The sequence below is a fragment of the Emiliania huxleyi genome (genome assembly GCF_000372725.1).
Source record: "Emiliania huxleyi CCMP1516 unplaced genomic scaffold EMIHUscaffold_25, whole genome shotgun sequence".
In the NCBI taxonomy this organism is placed as follows: Eukaryota; Haptophyta; order Isochrysidales; family Noelaerhabdaceae; genus Emiliania; species Emiliania huxleyi.
The window spans coordinates 506,899-524,616 of NW_005200170.1; the positions used below are offsets into that span (position 1 = coordinate 506,899).

Consider the following 17,718-nt stretch of genomic DNA (forward strand, 5'->3'; position numbering starts at 1 on the left):
GCCGCGCGAGCCGTCCGCGTGCGAGCAGCTCCTCCCACAGCGGCTTGTCCACGCCCCAGCTACCCGTCCAGTGCCTGACGCACGGCTCGAGGCATCGAGAGACGACGGAGTACGGCATGTGCAGCGCCCGCACGCTCGCAGCGAGGCAGCTGAGCCGAAACTGAGCGGGTGGGCTCTGCGCAGCCTCCGAGCGGCCCTCGGCAACAAGGCACGAGGACACGCTCGACGCGTCCGATATGGTGTAGCTGGGAGTGGGGATGGCGCGATCAGCAGCAGCGAGGCTGGCAGCGGACGAGTGCCCTGGTAACCAGCGACGCGTCGCCCGGTCAAAGGGCATGCGTAGGCGTGGTGTCGCGACGTCTGGGACGCACGTCAGATTGGAGCGCGGATCTTCCGACAAGGCGCGGATGAGGCGGAGGAGGAGGAGGGGGACGCCTCCCCGAGGGCCCAAGTCCGTCCTTCCCTTTCTTTTTGGCGAGAGAGGCGATTTTTGACGCAAAATTCTTTTTTTTGCCGGGGCAAGTCTCGCAACCGCGCCACCCAGAGCCCTGATATGGCCCTCCTCCTCCTCTTCGCCGCGCCCTGCCTCACCGCGCTTGCCTCGCGCCTCGAGCCTCCGCGCCCGCGGCGGGACGACCTCCCGCTGCCGGAGCTCGCTCGCGTCCCACTGCTGCGGCGGGTGCGGTCGCCGCGCCTGCCGACGTACGCCGAGGCGCAGGCGAGCGCGGTGCAGCACCTGCCCGGCTTCCTCTCCGAGGACGACCTCGCCGCGATCCACCGCCTCGCGGCGCGCGTGCGGCAGCGGCAGGGCACAGCAGGCAACTGGAGCCACACCGTCGAGCGCCTGCACCGCGAGGGCGGCCGGACGGTGTTTGTGAACCACCACCTCGCGGACGAGCTGCCGGGGCTGTACGCGCGGATGCTCCGCGCCGCCCACGACGCCGACCGGCATCTCTGGGGTGGGACGACCGCTCGGACCCGCGCGAGAAGATTCTCGGAGCCTTCTCGGAACCTTCGTCGGAGGTCTTGCTCTCAGGCGGGGAGCTGTTGGCGCGGCGGCACGGGCTCGCGCTGCGGTCGGCAGAGTACCACGTCGTCATCGGCGACGGCGGCGGGCCGATGGATGCGCACGCGGACCACGGCTACCCAGCCACGTCTGGACTGTGCCAGCGCCGCAGCGAACCGGCGGCCCCTCACAGGCATCGTGTGGAAAACAGGCTCTCTGGTCACCTTTGACTTTATGCTCTCCGACACGGCGAGCGAGCTCGCGCGCGGTGCCCTCCACGCACTTCGCGCCCCGGCCGCCCCACCGACCTCCTTTCTTTTCTTCTGCCCCCCCATAGGCAGAGTTCGAGGGCGGCGCGTTTCAGACTGTCGAGCTGGGCGGGGAGGTGGTGCCGCACCCGCCATTGCTGTTAGTACTCCTCAGGTACTCCGACTCTTGTGATTGCTATTCGTATCGCTGCCATCATCATTCTCATGCCTCTCTCACTCTCCTCCCTCCTCCGGCAAGGTCACGACGCACTCGTTCGAGCGCGGCGACGCGCTGCTGCCGCAGCAGCCGCACGGCTTCCCCGCCATCCTCTGAGGCGACGCTGTCCCTTCTAGGCCGCGGCACCGCTTCACATCTCCATACGCGGCACCGCCTCCTCGAACCCCGCCCCTTTTCTCTCCCTCAGGCGACGCGTTGGTCTTCCAGTCACACAAGCAGCACGGCGTCGCCGCCCTCACCGGACGCAGCTCGCGGCGAAACATCATGGTGAGAGATTGAGCCGAGATCGCACGGAGATTGCACCGAGATCGCAGGTCGCGGCGAAACATCATGGTGAGAGGTCGACCCGAGAGTGTCCCGGCATCACCCACGCGAGATCTCGGCGCAATCTCGGCGCAATCTCGGCGCAATCTCGGCACAGCCTCGGCGCAGCCTCCGTGCGATCTCGGCGCAATCTCCGGGTCTGCGAGCTGTGGGAGGGTCTCCCTAGGGCGATCTCGGGCGATCTCGGGCGATCTCGGGCGATCTCGGGCGATCTCGGGCGATCTAGGGCGATCTCGGGCGATCTCGGGCGATCTCGGGCGATCTCGGGCGATCTCGGGCGATCTCGGGCGATCTCGGGCGATCTCGGGCGATCTCGGGCGATCTCACCAGGTGTGCGAGCTGTGGGAGGGCCTGCCCCGCCGCTGTATGCGGCGGTGCGACCAGCCGTGGCTGCCCTGCTACTGCCGGCCATACTTTACCGAGCGCCACTGCCGGAGTGCAGGCATGGGTGGCGGCTGTCATTCTTTGCATCCTTGCGGCGTAGGCCCGACTTCACCGAGTACCACCGCACGGTCCGCGGCGTGGCAAAGGCGTCGCCAGGCACTTCCGCGCGGCTCGACCCGAAGTACCGCTGCGAGAGGTGGAGATTGCCCGAGGTTGCCCGAGATTGACCGAGATTGCCCGAGGTTGCCCGAGGTTGCCCGAGGTTGCCCGAGGTACCGCTTGCGAGATTCATTCTTGACTTATGATTAGGGACGGGCTGTCCGACATCGAGCGGCTGCGCGTCAACGGCTTGGCGTACCACGCGCGCCAGCGGGCGGAGAGGGAGGCGGCGGAGAGGGAGGCGGCGGAGGGCAGGGCGGCGGAGGGGGGAGAGGAGGGCGGCGCCGGCGGCGCCGGCGGTGGAGACTCTTCCGACGCCCTCAAGGCTTGGGCGGCGGAGGTGGCGGAGCGGAGAAGGAGGGAGACGAAGCTGCGGCCAGGCGAGTGAGCGTAAGCGATTCGGCATGTGGCGCACAAGGTGGTAGAGCAGCGTTGCCGATGCCGTGAGGTAAGGGATCGAGCCTATCCTTTTTCTCTTGCAGTAAAGGTAAAGGAAGGTAAGGTAACGCATCTCTACATCCGGACACGGCAGGTGAGGAGCCCCACGGCAATTTCAAAGTCCTCGAAAGTGCAAGGCCTACGCCCCCGTTCTCAGATCTCACAGTCCCTTCTCATCACTGCCCCGGCGACCACGCCTCGACCTTCTTGGGCAGCAGCTGGTTCGACAGGTCCTCCCCGTGGCCTAGGCAGCCGCGGTCACCCTTGCCGCAGGAGAGGACAGCGCCATCGGCGGCGAGGGCGAGGCTGTGCGCGAAGCCAGCCGACACGGCGACGACGCGCCGCCCCGCCAAGGCCTCGACCTTCTTCGGCAGCAGCTGGCGCTGCTCGGCGCCGTGGCCCAGCAGGCCACAGTAGCCATGGCCCCAGCTCCAGACAGCTCCGTCGGCGGTGAGGGCGAGGCTATGGAAGTACCCTGCCGACACAGCGACGACCCGCTGGTCAACCCAGGCCTCGACCTTCTTCGGCAGGTGCCGCCGCTGCTGGTCGCCGTGGCCCAGCTTGCCAAAGCTTCCACCGCCCCAGCTCCAGAGAGCGCCGTCGGCGGTGAGGGCAAGGCTATGCATGCCTCCAGCCGACACAGCGACGATGCGCTGCCCAGCCAAGGCCTCGGCCTTCTTCGGCAGCAGCTGGTTGCGCTGATTGCCGTGGCCCAACCGGCCGTCTTCGCCAAGGCCCCAGCTCCAGAGAGCGCCGTCGGCGGTGAGAGCAAGGCTGTGACTATCTCCAGCCGACACAGCGACGACGCGCTGCCCAGCCAAAGCCTCGACCTTCTTCGGCGGCAGCTGCCACTGCGTGTCGCCGTGGCCCAGCTTGCCAAAGCTTCCATTGCCCCAGCTCCAGAGGGCTCCGTCGGTGGTGAGAGCAAGGCTGTGACTATCTCCAGCCGACACAGCGACGACGCGCTGCCCTGCAAAGGCCTCGATCTTCTTGGGCTGCCACTGGTCCTGCTGGTCGCCGTGGCCCAGCCGACCAGAGCCTCCCCCGCCCCAGCTCCAGACAGCTCCGTCGGCGGTGAGGGCGAGGCTGTGGAACGCTCCAGCCGACACGCTCACGGCGCGCTCGTCACGCAGCGTCGACGGGAGGCGGGTCGGCGTGTTGAGCTGCGCCAGGCCCACTCCGTGGCCGAGGAGGCCTGAGCCCCCCTCGCCGCCGCACGACGAGAGCCGCCCCTCGCCGTCGATGAAGAGGCTATGCCGAAAGCTTGCAGCTGCCCTCGCCGGTGGGTTGGCCTCGCGCAGAAGCGCCGAGTAGCACAGCCACCGCACGGCGCAGCTCTCACCCTCTGGCAGCGCCGGCAGCTCGAAGCCGCGCTCTTGCGCCCACAAGCGGATGGCCTCCACCGCAAGCGAGGCGTGGAAGAGCAGCGATACGGCCGCGACGCGAGCGATGTCGGCGGGGTCGCAGTGAGAGAGGGCGCGCACGAGGAGGTCCGTGGGGAGGTCGACGAGGCGGGCGGGCGGCGGTGTGCTCGGCGAGGGAGCGGCGGTGGAGGCGGCGGCGGCGAGGCGGCGCGAGCGGCGGCGCGGCGGGGTGGACATCGTCATTGTTCACAGAAGGTTTCTGTTTTTCTGAGAGCGCCTTCGTTGTTAATAGTACAAACCCAATGGTTTTCTCCGCTTTTCTTCACAGGATTTTCCTGTGAAGAGAGACGTAGAGAAACAGACCTTTCAAACTCGGTGTCGAACCACCAGCTCGACGCTCACTACAAGTGACAGCCTTGTTCCCCGGTATTGAGAAGAATTCTACGAAACAAGCCCCTCTCACAGCAGACTGGCACGAACTAGCACCACAAAAGGCACAGCAGACAACGGCCCCTTATGGGCCGTCGAAGAGGCCGTCATACTCCTCCGGCCTCGCCCCCCCTTCCCAACCCTCCCCTGGCTCAGGCTCCTCATCCTCGCGGCGCGCAGTGCGCACCCCGCCCCGCGAAGACGAACCCTTCCGCCGGCGTTCAAAAAAGAGGTGTGGACATCGCGATGCTGTACAGCTCAGGATAACGGCTATTCTCTCCTATCCACCCGGTGTGCAGGCGGCGGAGGCGGAGGGCCGGAGGCCCCCAAAGTGCGGAGTTGGGAGAAAGAAAGATCTTCGCAACTGGTCGGCCGCCGCCATTCGGGCCTCCCGGCCTGCTGCGGCGGCGCGGCCGGTTGAGGCCGGGCTCGGCCCGGCCCGCGACGGCTGGCCACCGACGAGCGCGCTCGCGCTGCTCGTCAAGATGGCGGCGGTGGCGATTGCGGCGACAAAAGTTCAGTCGTAAAGCGCTCAGGCCAGGCTCAGGCGCCTGTCCCGTCTTTCGTCGTTTCACGTTTGTCGCATTTCGCACACGCGCGCGCCGCGCGACCCGCGTCGCTCCGCGAGGGCATGAGCCTTCCGCGATTCGATCCCGCAGCCAAAAGCTGCTCGCTCGAACCGCGGCCGACTCTGCCACCGCGGCCGCAGCTGTTGAGCTCTCCAGAAGACAGGTGCCTCATATGCTGCCTCCCTGCGGATGCTGCCGGCGAGCCTGGCGGTCCGCTGTACTACAAGGAAGTGCTGACTCGATTCTACCTCGAATTCTTCTACCCCCACGACTCGGAACGCGAATGTGACAGGACCATCGGGTCCTTCAGCCACCAAAGCGAGATCACCCGAGAGCAGCTGAGCCTGCCTCTGGCCTCGCCTCCCTCTCCTTCAGGCATTCGTGGCATCCTATGGGTCGTCCAGAGTATCGACCTCTGGCTTGTCAGCCGGTCAATTGATGACACCATGAAGTACAGCGATCGCCATCTCGCTGGCCTCTCCGCAGGCCCCCCGACCGCGTCGAACTCACGGCGCGGGCTCTCTCGGCTACGAGACCGGCCCCAGCTTCGGCTGAGGGCTAACAAGCTGCCGAGCCCAAATCATTGTGAGAGCCGTGATTTCTTGTTTGTTTTTTCTCTCTCTCTAGGAGTTCGACGGGCGGCTCGGACGTGTTGTTAGCGCGTACGAGGGTGGGTGTGGGTGGGTGGAGGGGGTGGTGTGTGTGGGGTGGAAATGCGTGTGAAAAGACCGATCATCATGAGATGGAAAACACGCGTTGTGGCCTTGGTGGTGGTGGTGGTGGTGGTGTGGTGGTGGTGGGTCGCGTAGCCGAGCGGGGTCGTGAACACTGTCTCCCGCTTGCGCCACGCGTCTCCCTCTTGCGCCACGCGTCTCGCGCCAAAGAGCACTCAAACCAGATGCAAGCGCTCTTCGGTCTCCTCGCGATCTCCGCCGCCGCCGTCGTGCACGTCGGCACGCTCCGGCAGGGCCACAGCGCGCGTTCTTTCTCGCCTCGCATGCAGTTTGGGTCGCACCAATCCGGCGCGGCGCCGGCGACGCCGTGGAGCATCAAGTCGGTCTCGCCGGACGGCGCGCTGGTACAGCGGGTGGAGGGCAAGACGCGCAAGACGTGGAAGTTCTCGGACCTCTCCAAGGACCGCGTGCAGGTCGCGCTGGCCAGTGAGGGCCGGCCAATTAATTCGGACGTGCAGCTCTGGCTCGGCCCGGACTGGACGCCCTTCACGCTCAAGGCGTACACCGAGGACGGGAAGATCCGCCCCATCATGACGGTCGTCGGCACGCGCAACAAGGCTGCGATGGTCGAGGTGCGCAACGTGGGCGAGTTCGAGTTCCCCTTCTCCGCGGCGGCCAACTACGCGCAGGGGGCCATGGCGACCGTTCCGGTCGACCTGCCCGCCTGCACGCCCGGCGAGCGGGTCGACGGCGGCGCGCTCCGCTCCTTCTCCCTTGACTCGGCCACCGAGCAGGTGGTGCAGCTGCCGCGGCGCCGGCGGCGGATCAGCTTGCTCTGACCGTGCTTCCTCCCTCGCCGCCTCCGCCGCAGGTCGAGGTTGTGCTCAAGACGGACGGGAGGCAGCTCAACGCGCGGATCGAGCTGCTCAACGGGCCCAACAACGCCAAGCAGACGTACGAGGTCTTCACCAACAATGGCGACCTCAACTCGCTCTGCGTCGCCTTCCACACCCCCGACCCGGCCACGACCGTCCGGATTGTCAACTGCGCGCCGGTGGAGTTCCCGTGCCAGATCCACATCAAGGAGAGCGGGCCGGGAGGAGCAGCGAGCCCGCAGGCCCTCGCAGCAGCCGTGGCGGTGCCGGGGGCGGCGCGGGCGCAGGCGGCGCAGGTGGACGGCCCGACCATGCGCTAACAATCTCTCAATGCAGTGCCTGTGGCACACAGCGGCGCAACCGCAAAAGCTTAGAGCCGTCGCGATATAGAGGGCGGGCCCTGGAGGCACGCTTCTCGCCACCTGCTGTGCGCACGCCGTTTCCATGTGTTAAGCTCTGTTGGCGCGGGCATTCTGCTTCTGACTGAGAGTAACGCGGGAAAGTCTGACAGACCTACTTTTTTGACCTCCGACATATTTCGGCATTAGACACAGAGAGCCCGCGGCCAACCGCTCAGCAGCTCGGCAGCTCTCCACGGGCTCACGGCTACCCGACCACCGCCTGGAAGATGCCCCACGACAGCGCCTGCATCAGCATGCGCCGGCACACCCGCGCCTTCGAGCCCACAAACAGGGCTCCGGCGCCGCGCTGCCGCAGCAGCGCCGAGAGCGCCGGCAGTGCTGCCAGCCGCTTGTCTTGCGGAGCCATCACCAGGTGCGTCCGCAACACATCCGCAGGCTGCGTGGCGACGGTGGCGCACGTGGCGGCTGCGGCGCCCGCGGCTGCGGCGGCAACCACCTCTGGTATCCCTCCCAGCGCGCGAAGCCTCTGCTGCAGGTATCGGAGGAGGAGGAGCGACACGGCAGAGTAGGGCACGTCGCGCGCGAGAGAGGGGCCGATGCCCGCCCACAAGCCGGCTGCGCCCTCTCGCCTGGCGAGCGAAGCGAGCTGGGCGAGCAGACCGCCGCCGCCGCCGCCTCCTAGCTCCGCGCGCGTCTTGAGCACTGTTATTGGGCAGAAGATGAACGCGGCCGCTGTCCGGCTGCCACCTCCGAGCGCAAAGTCGAGGGCGCCCTTGGCGGCGCCGCGCAGCTCGCCGAAGGCGGCGCGGGCGGCTCGTTCCGCCTCGCCCAGGAAGACGAAGTAGAGCATGATCCCGCCCGCGAGCCGCACCGCGGACGGCACTGTGCCCGCCCACAGAGCCGCGGCGCCGCCCTCCCGCCACACTGCAGAGGCGGTGCGTAGCATACCGGCCCGCGCGGCCGCAGGTGCGACCTGCATGCGCGTGTTGACGACGTCGAAGGGCTGGAAGAGCACCGACGAGAGCGTGCCGGCCAGCAGGCCTGCAAAAGCCCGGCGGCCGCGATCGGCAGGAGGCGGCGGCGGTGACGACGAGGAGGAGAGCGCGGCCGCAGCCTCGCCGTTGGCCGCAAGGGCGAGTGAGAGGAGAGAGAGGTGGCCGAGGAGGTGCTGCCGCCTCATTGTCGTCCTGTGATCTGGCACACACCGCTGTGGCTTCAACACGGGCCCCGGGGCGTCGTGGCGGGACTGACGCGATTTCTTTTCCCCCAAACATTTTCCGCCTTCCTGGGTGTGTGTTATTCTTGCTTGGGCGGGCCTCATGCCGGGGTAGGTAGGGTAGGTCTGGGCCCTCCCGTCGGGTTTTCCCCTCTCTTCAAGCTGGAAATTATTTCACAGCAGAAAAAGAAATTTTCCGCGGAAATCACGATGTCAACCCTCCCCAAATGGGTGATCTGATGCTTGTAGGGCTTGAGAGTGGCCTGTCATGTCACAAGAAGGACTGTGGTTGCAGGAGAGTTCAGAGTACCACCAACCATCACTCTAGTTGGTATAGTACCCAACCCCTGCCTAGACGAGTACAGCTAAAGAGTACCCGGGGCTCCCCATACGGGCAGTCGAGTGGGGCTATGGGGCGCCCCGTGTCCGCGCGGGGTGGCCAGGCTGTGGCTGGGAGTGGGAGCGCGGCGGCTTTTGCACCTCCTGTGGAAGCAGCCGTTCAAGCGAGGCGGACCGTGCGACTTGATTGTGGACTTGTGTAGCCGCTCCTGCGCGTGGCGGCCAGGTGGGTGGGTGCTCTGGCGGGGTGCAGCGACTCAGGTGGGCGCAGAGGAGCGCGCGCCGGGCGAGACTGCGGGGGCCGAACGCGTTACGAAAGGAATGCCGGTGCTTTGCCCGGGTTTACGCAAGGGCCCTCCCTGTGGCCTGTGTGGGGGCCCGTGAACATCTTTAGCTTGTGAGCCAGGAAAAGGGTTGTATAGTACCCCACCTTCACCGATCGAGTGATTTCTTTTTTAGTTTCCCATAAGGTAGGTAGGTAGGTAGGTAGGTTGGGGCAAAGCAGGGGCCGGCCAGGTTTTTGCAGAATTTCAGCATGAGGCCCGCCCAAGCAAGAATAACACACACCTGCTCCTTCATGCCGCCGAGTGCCCCACTGCCCTGCAGTGACTGCACCACTTTGCGACTTGCACGGAACTCTCCACCTAATCCTAAAATTATCAGCCTCCAGTCAGCAGCCTCCCGCCCAGCCCCCGCCCCTGCAGCTCGACGAGGGCCGGCCGCCACTCCTCGGCGCGCCCCGAGCCTCGCTTGCTGAGTGTGCCTCGACCCACCAGATCGTCCGGTCCGCGGGTAGCGGCGACGCCATCGCCGTCCAGTCGCGCCGAGATGACGAGGTCGAGGCGGTTGAAGGAGGCGGCGTCGGCCGCGCGGTACTCGGCAGTAAGATCGTCGGTTGTCAAAACAAACTCGAAGGGGAAAAGGAGCGGCGTCGCAAAGCGTGCTGAGGCAATCGGCGGCGTTTTCGCCCCGGCCTGCAGCGCGCCTTCGGAGGAGGCTGGCCGAGCTGTGACATAGAGCGCCGCGCCGCTTGGCACGGCGGCGTCGGGTTTCTGCAGGACAGTACCAACGGCAACCACAGTCGGACTCGCGTCTGCGGCACGCGAGCTGGAGGCGCAGCTGAGCACCGCCGGTGCCGCCGCGAGGACAGCGCGCCTCGAGGTTAACGCCTCGAGGTTAACGCAGCGCGCGAGCGACCAGAGCACGATGAGAGACGTCATGATGTGAGGCGTTCTCCACTGCTCTTTCGCTTCGGCAGGAGGTCGAGCGATCGGCAGGCCCAAGAGCCCTCGTAGGGAAGCTGCTGCCAGAGCCGCGAAAAGAATTTATGCAGCCCCGCTAATAAGAGGACGGAAACGCCTCGGGATATAGATCTGCTGGTGTGCGAGACCTCCACAGCTCACATGTGAGCGAGACACGCGGACGTCCTCCCAGTCGCCAAACTTGATGCCGCGCCGCCATTGGTCGTCCCCAGCGACGGTTGCGGTATTTAGCATGGGGAGCGCAGCCTCGACGGCGGGCGAGAAGAAGAACGGCAAGTCCGCTCCCAAGGCGACAGAGGCCTCTGCCCCTCGGCCGGCCCCGGCCCGCCCCCGGGGTGGTTCCTCCTCTTCCGCGTCCTCCTCGCAACGGACGCGCACGTCGTCCATTCTGAGCGCCGCCTCGCTGCTCTCCATAAAGAGAGGCTCGCTGGTCAAGAGGTCGTCGTTCGTCCCGGCGGCAGCCGACGTGCAGCAGGAGATCGACATGAAGCTGGGCGGCGAGGCGGACGCCGCCCGCCCGCCCTCTCGCTCGATTGTCGTCACCGGCCCCCAAAGTGGCGGCAAGTCAACCCTCATCCGGCAGCTCAACATACTATTTTCGGTGGAGGCGGCGGAGAGTGAGCGGCTCAAGTACAAGAAGGAGTTGCATAAGACCGCTCTCCTCGCCGTGCAGATCCTCCTCAGCTCCATCGACGAGGGGGAGCGCACGCCCGAGGCCACGGCCGTCCTCTCGCTCCGGCGGCGTGCGCCAATCACTCCCGGGAAGCTTTCGGCTGAGTGAGGAGGCTGGCCTCCTCGGCGACGACTGCATTCATGGCGTCTGCGCCGAGTTTGTAGCAGCTCATCTCACGGCGGACGACCTCGTTGGTGCGTCCCGGGCCCCGCAGCTTGATGATATGTTGAGCCCCATGCTCCTTGACCCAATCATCGTTGATTGCCTGCGACACCTCGGCCGGGAGTGCAAATGCGTCGGCTTGAGGGAAGAGCTCTCGCCGAGAGAGGGGCGTAGATGTGGTCGCCGAAGGTGCGGTCCTCTCTCCCGTTTGCGGCGTCGTTTGTGGTACGCTCGAGGATCGAGTCATCGCCGGCGGCGATGCTGGACGCGTGGACCGGACGTAAGTTGTAAGGCCTTGGGGACGTGGCAAGGAGTTTCGCGTACGTGGAGGCAGAAGCATCGCCGCTGTGGAGGCAGAAGCAGGCTGACTTTTGTCGGTTGTAACGATAACCGGATCACCGGCGTCCCGGACAAAATCGTACACCCCGCCTGCTGTCCTCACACTCCCCAACCCCCTCGTGCCGACCTTATGCCGACCTCATTACTAATTTATCGACCACCACCGCGAGAGCCAACCAGGGCGCTCATTGCTCCTCCGTCTCTTTGTTTGCTCCATCTTTCTTCCATCCAGCCTTGATCAGTAGTCTCCAACATGTGCATACTAGCTTCATCTCCACCAAAAAAAAACAACGATTCGCGCCGCATTGTGCAGGCTGTCACGCCACATCCTTTTGCCGCGCTTTCCCATCCTTGCCATGCTCTTCAGCATCCTCGCCGTCTCAGCGCATTCGCCTTACTGTCGCCGCGACGAGAGCTGCTGGCCGACGGCGGCAGAGGTGGACGCTCTTCGCCAGAAGCTCGAGCCCGCGGCCGAGCGCACGCTCACCTGGGACGGGCCGGGCAGCCCGCGCCCGGCGCCGGCCGTGCTTGGACTGAAGCTGGCGCTGGAACACGAAGCAGCAAAGCTGGGCGTGCTTTACGTTGACCCAGCTCGCTCTCAGCCTCTCTCCGGGGCGGGAAGGAGCGGAGCTGTGATGGACCCGGTCGTAGTCGCAGACCCGTCATCAAAGTGCGGAAGCACAGTATCGTACGTCGGAGCCGCACTACGGCAGCCCCTTGCCGAAGTCTGGCAGCCAGAGTGCGCAGCCAGCCTGCGCAACAACCCCCTCCCAGATCCACTGCTCGCCTCCAGCGAGCAGGACCTGCTCAAGGCGGCGTTCGTTGTGTGGCCGCTCACAACGAACCACGTGCAGGAGGCCGTGCTCTTTGCCGCGAGGCATAGGCTCTGCGTGGCCGTGATAGGCACCGGCCATGACTGGGCCAACCGCCACTCCTGCCCGGACGGAGTCTACATCCGCACCTCCCTCCTCAACTCGCACTCCTTCGACCCGAGCCTGGACAACGGATGTGGCGCGATGGAGTTTGGCGCGGGGCTCACGTTCGAGCAGGCGCACTCGTACGCTGCAAACCACGGCCGTTTCATTGCGAGCGGATGGTGTCCGACGGTGGGCATCGCTGGCTGGTCTCTCTCGGGCGGCCACGGGCCCTTTGCACCATCAAAGGGCCTCGGCGTCGACAACCTGGTCCAGGCAGAGGTCGTGCTGGCCAACGGGTCCGCAGTCACCGTCAACAGCACTCACCACCCCGAGCTTTGGAAGGCGATGAGGGGGGGTGGAGGGGGCGCGTGGGGTGTCGTCACGAAGATGGCGCTGCGCGCGCACCCGATCGAGGATGGCGGCTTCACCATGGCCACCGCTAGCTTCCGAGGCGACGGCTGCGATCGCGCTGTCCTCAACAGGACGGTCGAAGCCATTTACGGCAAACTCGGCTGGGCGACGTCCGTTAACAGCACCCTCGGCGGCTATGGGCTCATCGCCACATCGCCGAGCTTCTTCAGTCTCTTCAAGTGCCATGCAACGTGGAGCATCGATCTCATCTACGCGTGGCCCGGTGACAGTGGCCAGGCGGTGTGGGACCAGCTGGCTGACAAGACCGACGGCCTGGCGGGCAAGTTCACAAAGAGGACCTACGGCACGTGGTGGGAGGCAGTGCGGGCAACGGATGAGTTCCAACCGTACAAGGACCTACCACTCATTGAGAGAATCGAGGTGGACGCCATTGGCGACGACGCGATCTTGCCGATGCCGTACCTGAAGGGTGGCGCTGGGCCGTCGGTTCTCGTGCCGCTCGAGAAGCTCGAGGGTGGTGACGTCGCGTCCGCGCTCAAGGATCAGCTCGCCTCCTCGCTCACCTCACACCGCGCGTCAGCGGTGCAAATCTTCCAGGACCTCACCGGAAACAGGGGCTCTGAGCACCTGCGGAACCGCGACGACACATCCATCTCCGACGGCCTGCGAACCGCAGCTTTGCATCTCGTCTTTTCGGCGGCCGGAGGGCACAGTCGTGATGCCGACTCTGCCTTCTGCAAGCTAGGAGCGAACGCGTATCAGGCGGAGGCGTCCTTTGGCGCTGGCGCCGGCACGTTTGGCATGAAGCAGCAGGAGGTGGCCCAGGCCTGTGGCGGCGGTAGGTGGAAGGAGACGTTCTGGGGAGAGGAGCTGTACGGTGAGCTGAACGAGCTGAAGAGCCGCCTCGACCCGAATAAGACCTTCTGGTGCCGCTACTGCGTCGGCGACAACACGTCGTTGGCCTAGACCGCTAGAGCTAGAGACCCTAGTCTCGAGGCCACTGCTATAGTCCTCGAAAGACGAAGTGAGACGCGTGTCCATTGCGATCTTTGCGTGTGATGTCCCGAAGGAAAGAATAATTCACAGACCTTGATATTGAGAATACCTCCTCCATGGCGCTGCGCGCTGTGGTCTTCAGGACTTCACACCGTGTGTAAGAGGAGCAGAGTTCCACTTAACTCCACCACACACACAAGTCCCCGACTCCCCCCCCAAAAAATTGCTTTAGAAGAAAAACGAGCACGCATATTCTCCCCCCTCCATTCTCTCCCCCTTGGCGTGGCGCGCCTCTCCCCCAGCTCTCGGTATCGCGTACTGCACGAGGCTACCGTGGGCCCCGCCTACGCGCTGGGGGTTCCCTGCCCTGTCGGGAAGCCTAGCTCTGAACCTGGGGTCGCTACCTAATGCGGGGCGAATGAGTGATGAAGTTAGTGCCTTGGTGTGCCCGTTCCCCATGATGGCTTCCCCTGGTCTCGCGACCATGAATGAGAGCTCTCACTCCCAGGGTACTCCCGCGTATCTCGGCTCCCTTATCCCCCCCCTCTTCCCTCCCCTTTCTCTCTCCGAGATGACCCGTGCTCTACGTGCCTAGGTTCGGTCCTCGGGGGGGGGGGGGGATTGTCGGTGTGTCATCATTGGGTATCCTTGTCGATGGACGCCCAACAGTTTCGATTTCCCTCCTTAGCGCCCCGGGTAGAGCGTGGCCTCCCCTGGAGCCTGCCACGCCCGTTCTGTCTAAGCCCAGGGTTCAGCTTTCCAGTTGATCCTTATCGGACTGGTGAGTTCCTTCTCGCTGTCAGTGTGACGCCCCGGCAGTCATTGGCGGCGGTGCTACACACACTATCCCCGACTCCCAAAACCGGACGTGTTCATGTTCCGCGCGAAAACCTACTTAGCCCTGAATCGCGTACTGTCGAACAGTCCACCCGGCGGCGCGTCGGAGAAGTCACGTGCACCGCCTTGGCCTTGCACGCCGCCGGTCAAGTCGCCGCCAGTGACCGCCTTCCGCAGCGCCTGGTTCACCCCGAAAACGTCCGGTAGACCTGGTGGCTTGTCATCGCCGTAGACCGTTGGCTTCTGCGGCGCTAGCGGGTTTTTGAAAGAGCTGGCGAAACCGAACTCGGAGCCCTCCGTGCTGACCGACCCGCTGAGGCCATCTTTCCGGTCGTCTTGCGCGCAATAGTCCACGCAAGAGCTCTCGCAGTAATCCCTCGAGCCTAAGTAAGGTAGGTAAGGTAAGCTTCCCACTCACTAGTCCCACACACTGGCGGGCTCTCAAACCTGCCGCAAGCCGGCCGCAGTTCTTGCGGCAGGTCTGAAGGCAGTCCGCCGCCGCCAGTGCCGCAAACGGCTGGAGGCCGACCGCCACTGCGGCAGCCTGCCCGATGAAAGCCCTGCGTGGCGGCGAGCTCAGCGGCGCGTACGCGAACTGTGCCAGGAACAAGCTAGCCAGCATGGACTTGTTCACGAGAACCGAGGGGTGGGGCGCGCGCGCGAGACGGGGTGGGGCCGGGGTGGGGCGCGCGCGCGCGGCGGCGGGTGTGCGGGATGTCTGTGGGCCCGAGAGCGATATGCCATGTCCGGTTTCTTTCATAACATCGAAGGCTAAGCGCAAAGAAACCGCCTTTCCTTGTTTCTTGGAGCACTTGGAGCACTTGGAGTGCAGTCATCAGCCTCACATCCAGGGCCGGGGAGCTAAGAAGCGCACCCAAATTCTTTTCTTTCTTTCTTTCGGCTTTTACATCATACATGACCAAAAAATCTGAGTCTAAACGTAGATCGTAGTAACGCGCTGCTCGAGGTAAGCTGTAAGAAAGAAAGGAAGGAGACGACCGAGTCCACGCCTGTAGAGATACTGGGAGGCGGCGAGCCGGAGGACCGGATCGTCGCCAGGTGTTGCCGACGCGTCATCGAGGGTAGAGTCCCCTCTCGGCGATGGCCGCCTCCTCCTCGGCCTGCGCGGCGCGTTTGCGCTCGTCGTCCGCTGCCTTGAGCCCGCGCACAATCTCCTTCCCCTCCCTCCGCTCCCTCTCTGGCATCGCCTCAAAGGCGACGCGCAGCTCGTCGCGCGAGCGCGAGTACGCCGCCGCCATCGCGAGCAGGTCCGCCTGCGAGAGCATGCCGTCGCGCCGGCTCGCGATGCGCTTGACCTCGCCGATGGTCAAGGCGGGCGTCGCGCAGCCGGGTAGCGAGCTCAGCCTTGTGTTCCTGAGCAGCACGTCCACGGACATCTCCATCTGGTTGCGGCCAAAGGCGTAGCCCGCACGCTCGCGCTCCTCCTCGTCCGAGTAGCTCGCCGCCCGGCGGAGAGCGTCCTCCTGGAACTGAGTCACCTCGGCCACCCGGAGGATCACTGCCGCGGGAGGAAGCTCGGCGGCGGGAGCCGGCAGCGGAAGGAGGAGCGCGGTGGCGGCCGCGCTCGCGCCGAGCCCAGCGGCGGAGCGGCGGTCGAGCGAGATGGCGCAGAGACCTTGCACGGCGGTGGCTGCTGGTGCTGTGGCGCGGAGACCTTGCACGGCGGTGGCTGAGGCAGGACCTCCTTGCCGCTGCGGGCGAGAGTATGCCAGGATGGTGGCTGTGAGTGCGGCCGGTAGGCGGCTTCGCATTCGTGCTCCACTCAGCGCCAGGGTTCCAACTCCTAGGATCCTAGCCGGATATGGGGTCTGCGGCACTCGCGACAAAACGCCCTACCTTCCTACCTATCTATCCCAGGCCGCGCAGCGAAGCGAAAATAGGCAAAAATAGTGGGTACCTACCTATCCGGCTAGGAGCCCGGGCCCAGTTCACCGCCTTGACAAGAAAATACATTAACCGGGCTGTGCGGCGCTGGTTGGTCGATGAGAGGTTGAGGTGCGAGCCCTGGAGGCCCTGCCTGGGGATGGAGGGAGACTACCCGCGGGCCTAGAAGGCCCGCGCGCAGGGGGGTGGGACATTCGCAGGCCTCGATAGGATTCCTGTTGAGTCCTCTCTCTCTCTGTAGAGAAGAAAATACGGCTTTTGGCGTCATACACATGTAAACTTGCAACCCCGGGCCCAAAATCGCACAGAGACAGTCACGCAACACGGGGCCTTGGAGGACGGGGGGAGCCAGAGTCAGTACAGCCAACAGAGCCAGGGGGGCGAGAGCAAAGGGAGCCAGAGCAGCCAGGGCAGCCATAGCACTGCGAGAAGTCCAAGACGAGGACGCCACAACCGCCGCGCGGCCCAGCAGTTCATGGACCGACTGAGGTTCGAGCTGCTTCTCGGACACAGCGGGGGGCTAACCAGGGACCCCCCCCACCGGCCAAGCCAGCGGCGACGACGGCACGGGGAGCGCCGAAGAAGAGATGCCCGATCGCACAACAGAGCCAGGACCGAGCGAGCGGCCATCCGAGGAAGGCCCCCAGAATGGGACGACAGCCAAACAGATGACGAATTTACAGTGATGGACGTAGACGAAGAGCAGTCAGAGGAAGAGGCACCCCGGCCGCCGAGGAAAAGGTGGCGGTTCGTCGTTCGAGAACGATCGTAGCAATTCGATGAGTCAGGGGGAGGGGGCGAGCAAACAGCATGAAGAGGAGGGAGAGCCGGTGACGAAAGCCCAGAAGCAGCGCCTACGTACGCAAAAACGAATGGAGGGATCGGCAAGAAAATCGGGGGATCAAACGTCATACGAGAAAGACCGCAGCCAGAGGCGAAGAGGAGGAGGGGTGAGGGAAAATTTCTGAACGACCGAGCCTGCAAAGCAGGCCCGGACAACTAAGAAGGTCCCTCGCCCAGTGTTCATAGATCGTAGTGGAACTTAACAATGCTCGTACAACCATGATCGATGCGAGGACGCAAGTCCCCACACCAATCCAAACTCGGCCATTCCAACGGCCAGACCGCTCGCTTAAGGCTGATTGGCTAGACGAGCGGTCTACCTCCAACGGGGGCGGTCCGGGAACGCGTGGAACCTGCCCACCTCGGTGGGAGGTGGTTTGGCGCCGACGGACCGCCCTCTCCACCACCCCTGCCCAGGGATCTACAATGCTGTCTTAAGGTCCGACCTGTGGGCTCTGCCTGCGCTCGGCACCGGGCACCGCCTCGGTATACAAAATGCGCCTGCGGGCGGACCCTCACAGATCACAGATCACACGGGGCCCTCCCAGGGAAGGCGAGCAAAAACCTTATCGCGCGCTAGTCGCCGACTCGGAGGCCGCACCGGTCAGGCGCGCAGGCGCGCGCAGCCGGAGAGAATTTGAGGCGCTCAATCGCCGCTCGCTCGCGGCGAGCGCCTCCATCACGTCTCCGCCTCATACGGCCAGCTGTCTGTTCACGCTGGGAGATTGTCCCCGTCGTTTCTTCGTAAATAAAATAGTTCAATCTGCCACAGGAAGGCGGTATTGGC

At 64.9% G+C, this 17,718-nt stretch overlaps 8 protein-coding genes across 8 annotated transcripts; 4 read left to right on the plus strand and 4 right to left on the minus strand.

Annotated features, from left to right (window-relative positions):
• Positions 1–553: 553 nt before the first annotated feature.
• On the plus strand, positions 554–1,588 carry EMIHUDRAFT_463418 (hypothetical protein; the record flags this gene model as incomplete). The annotated part of the gene is made up of 4 exons (XM_005778164.1): positions 554–959; positions 1,037–1,206; positions 1,344–1,391; positions 1,514–1,588. The coding sequence occupies 4 exons, from the start codon at positions 554–556 to the stop codon at positions 1,586–1,588; spliced, it is 699 nt and encodes a 232-aa protein (XP_005778221.1).
• A 131-nt stretch (positions 1,589–1,719) lies between these two features.
• On the plus strand, positions 1,720–2,863 carry EMIHUDRAFT_435199 (Hypothetical protein). Its single transcript, XM_005778165.1, has 4 exons — positions 1,720–1,759; positions 2,147–2,223; positions 2,301–2,396; positions 2,510–2,863. The coding sequence occupies exons 1-4, from the start codon at positions 1,757–1,759 to the stop codon at positions 2,745–2,747; spliced, it is 414 nt and encodes a 137-aa protein (XP_005778222.1). The 5' UTR covers positions 1,720–1,756; the 3' UTR covers positions 2,748–2,863.
• Positions 2,864–6,037: 3,174 nt separating this feature from the next.
• On the plus strand, positions 6,038–7,213 carry EMIHUDRAFT_463419 (hypothetical protein). The gene is made up of 2 exons (XM_005778166.1): positions 6,038–6,627; positions 6,705–7,213. Exons 1-2 carry the CDS (start codon positions 6,058–6,060, stop codon positions 7,026–7,028), a joined length of 894 nt encoding a protein of 297 aa, XP_005778223.1. The 5' UTR covers positions 6,038–6,057; the 3' UTR covers positions 7,029–7,213.
• A 101-nt stretch (positions 7,214–7,314) lies between these two features.
• EMIHUDRAFT_205939 (hypothetical protein) lies at positions 7,315–8,250 on the minus strand (the record flags this gene model as incomplete). The annotated part of the gene is made up of 2 exons (XM_005778167.1): positions 7,315–7,458; positions 7,567–8,250. 2 exons carry the CDS (start codon positions 8,248–8,250, stop codon positions 7,315–7,317), a joined length of 828 nt encoding a protein of 275 aa, XP_005778224.1.
• Positions 8,251–9,284: 1,034 nt separating this feature from the next.
• Positions 9,285–9,845, minus strand: EMIHUDRAFT_205940 (hypothetical protein; the record flags this gene model as incomplete). The annotated part of the gene is made up of 1 exon (XM_005778168.1): positions 9,285–9,845. The coding sequence occupies one exon, from the start codon at positions 9,843–9,845 to the stop codon at positions 9,285–9,287; it is 561 nt and encodes a 186-aa protein (XP_005778225.1).
• A 274-nt stretch (positions 9,846–10,119) lies between these two features.
• On the plus strand, positions 10,120–13,316 carry EMIHUDRAFT_100722 (hypothetical protein; the record flags this gene model as incomplete). The annotated part of the gene is made up of 2 exons (XM_005778169.1): positions 10,120–10,630; positions 11,446–13,316. The coding sequence occupies 2 exons, from the start codon at positions 10,120–10,122 to the stop codon at positions 13,314–13,316; spliced, it is 2,382 nt and encodes a 793-aa protein (XP_005778226.1).
• Positions 13,317–13,429: 113 nt separating this feature from the next.
• On the minus strand, positions 13,430–14,805 carry EMIHUDRAFT_450387 (hypothetical protein; the record flags this gene model as incomplete). Its single annotated transcript, XM_005778170.1, has 3 exons — positions 13,430–13,547; positions 14,194–14,566; positions 14,631–14,805. The coding sequence occupies 2 exons, from the start codon at positions 14,803–14,805 to the stop codon at positions 14,238–14,240; spliced, it is 504 nt and encodes a 167-aa protein (XP_005778227.1). The 3' UTR covers positions 13,430–13,547; positions 14,194–14,237.
• A 451-nt stretch (positions 14,806–15,256) lies between these two features.
• On the minus strand, positions 15,257–17,611 carry EMIHUDRAFT_205944 (hypothetical protein; the record flags this gene model as incomplete). The annotated part of the gene is made up of 2 exons (XM_005778171.1): positions 15,257–15,819; positions 17,533–17,611. 2 exons carry the CDS (start codon positions 17,609–17,611, stop codon positions 15,257–15,259), a joined length of 642 nt encoding a protein of 213 aa, XP_005778228.1.
• Between the last annotated feature and the right edge of the window lie 107 nt (positions 17,612–17,718).

What these genes read in the sequence shown, in the direction of transcription:
- EMIHUDRAFT_435199 (XM_005778165.1), top strand. An exon ending in TGGCTGCCCTGCTACTGCCG is followed by an intron (nt 2,224 to 2,300) that starts GCCATACTTTAC and finishes CTTGCGGCGTAG; the next exon opens with GCCCGACTTCACCGAGTACC. An exon ending in CCGAAGTACCGCTGCGAGAG is followed by an intron (nt 2,397 to 2,509) that starts GTGGAGATTGCC and finishes ACTTATGATTAG; the next exon opens with GGACGGGCTGTCCGACATCG.
- EMIHUDRAFT_463419 (XM_005778166.1), top strand. Translation starts at nt 6,058, where the DNA reads ATGCAAGCGCTCTTCGGTCTCCTCGCGATCTCCGCCGCCGCCGTCGTG. An exon ending in TTGACTCGGCCACCGAGCAG is followed by an intron (nt 6,628 to 6,704) that starts GTGGTGCAGCTG and finishes CCTCCGCCGCAG; the next exon opens with GTCGAGGTTGTGCTCAAGAC.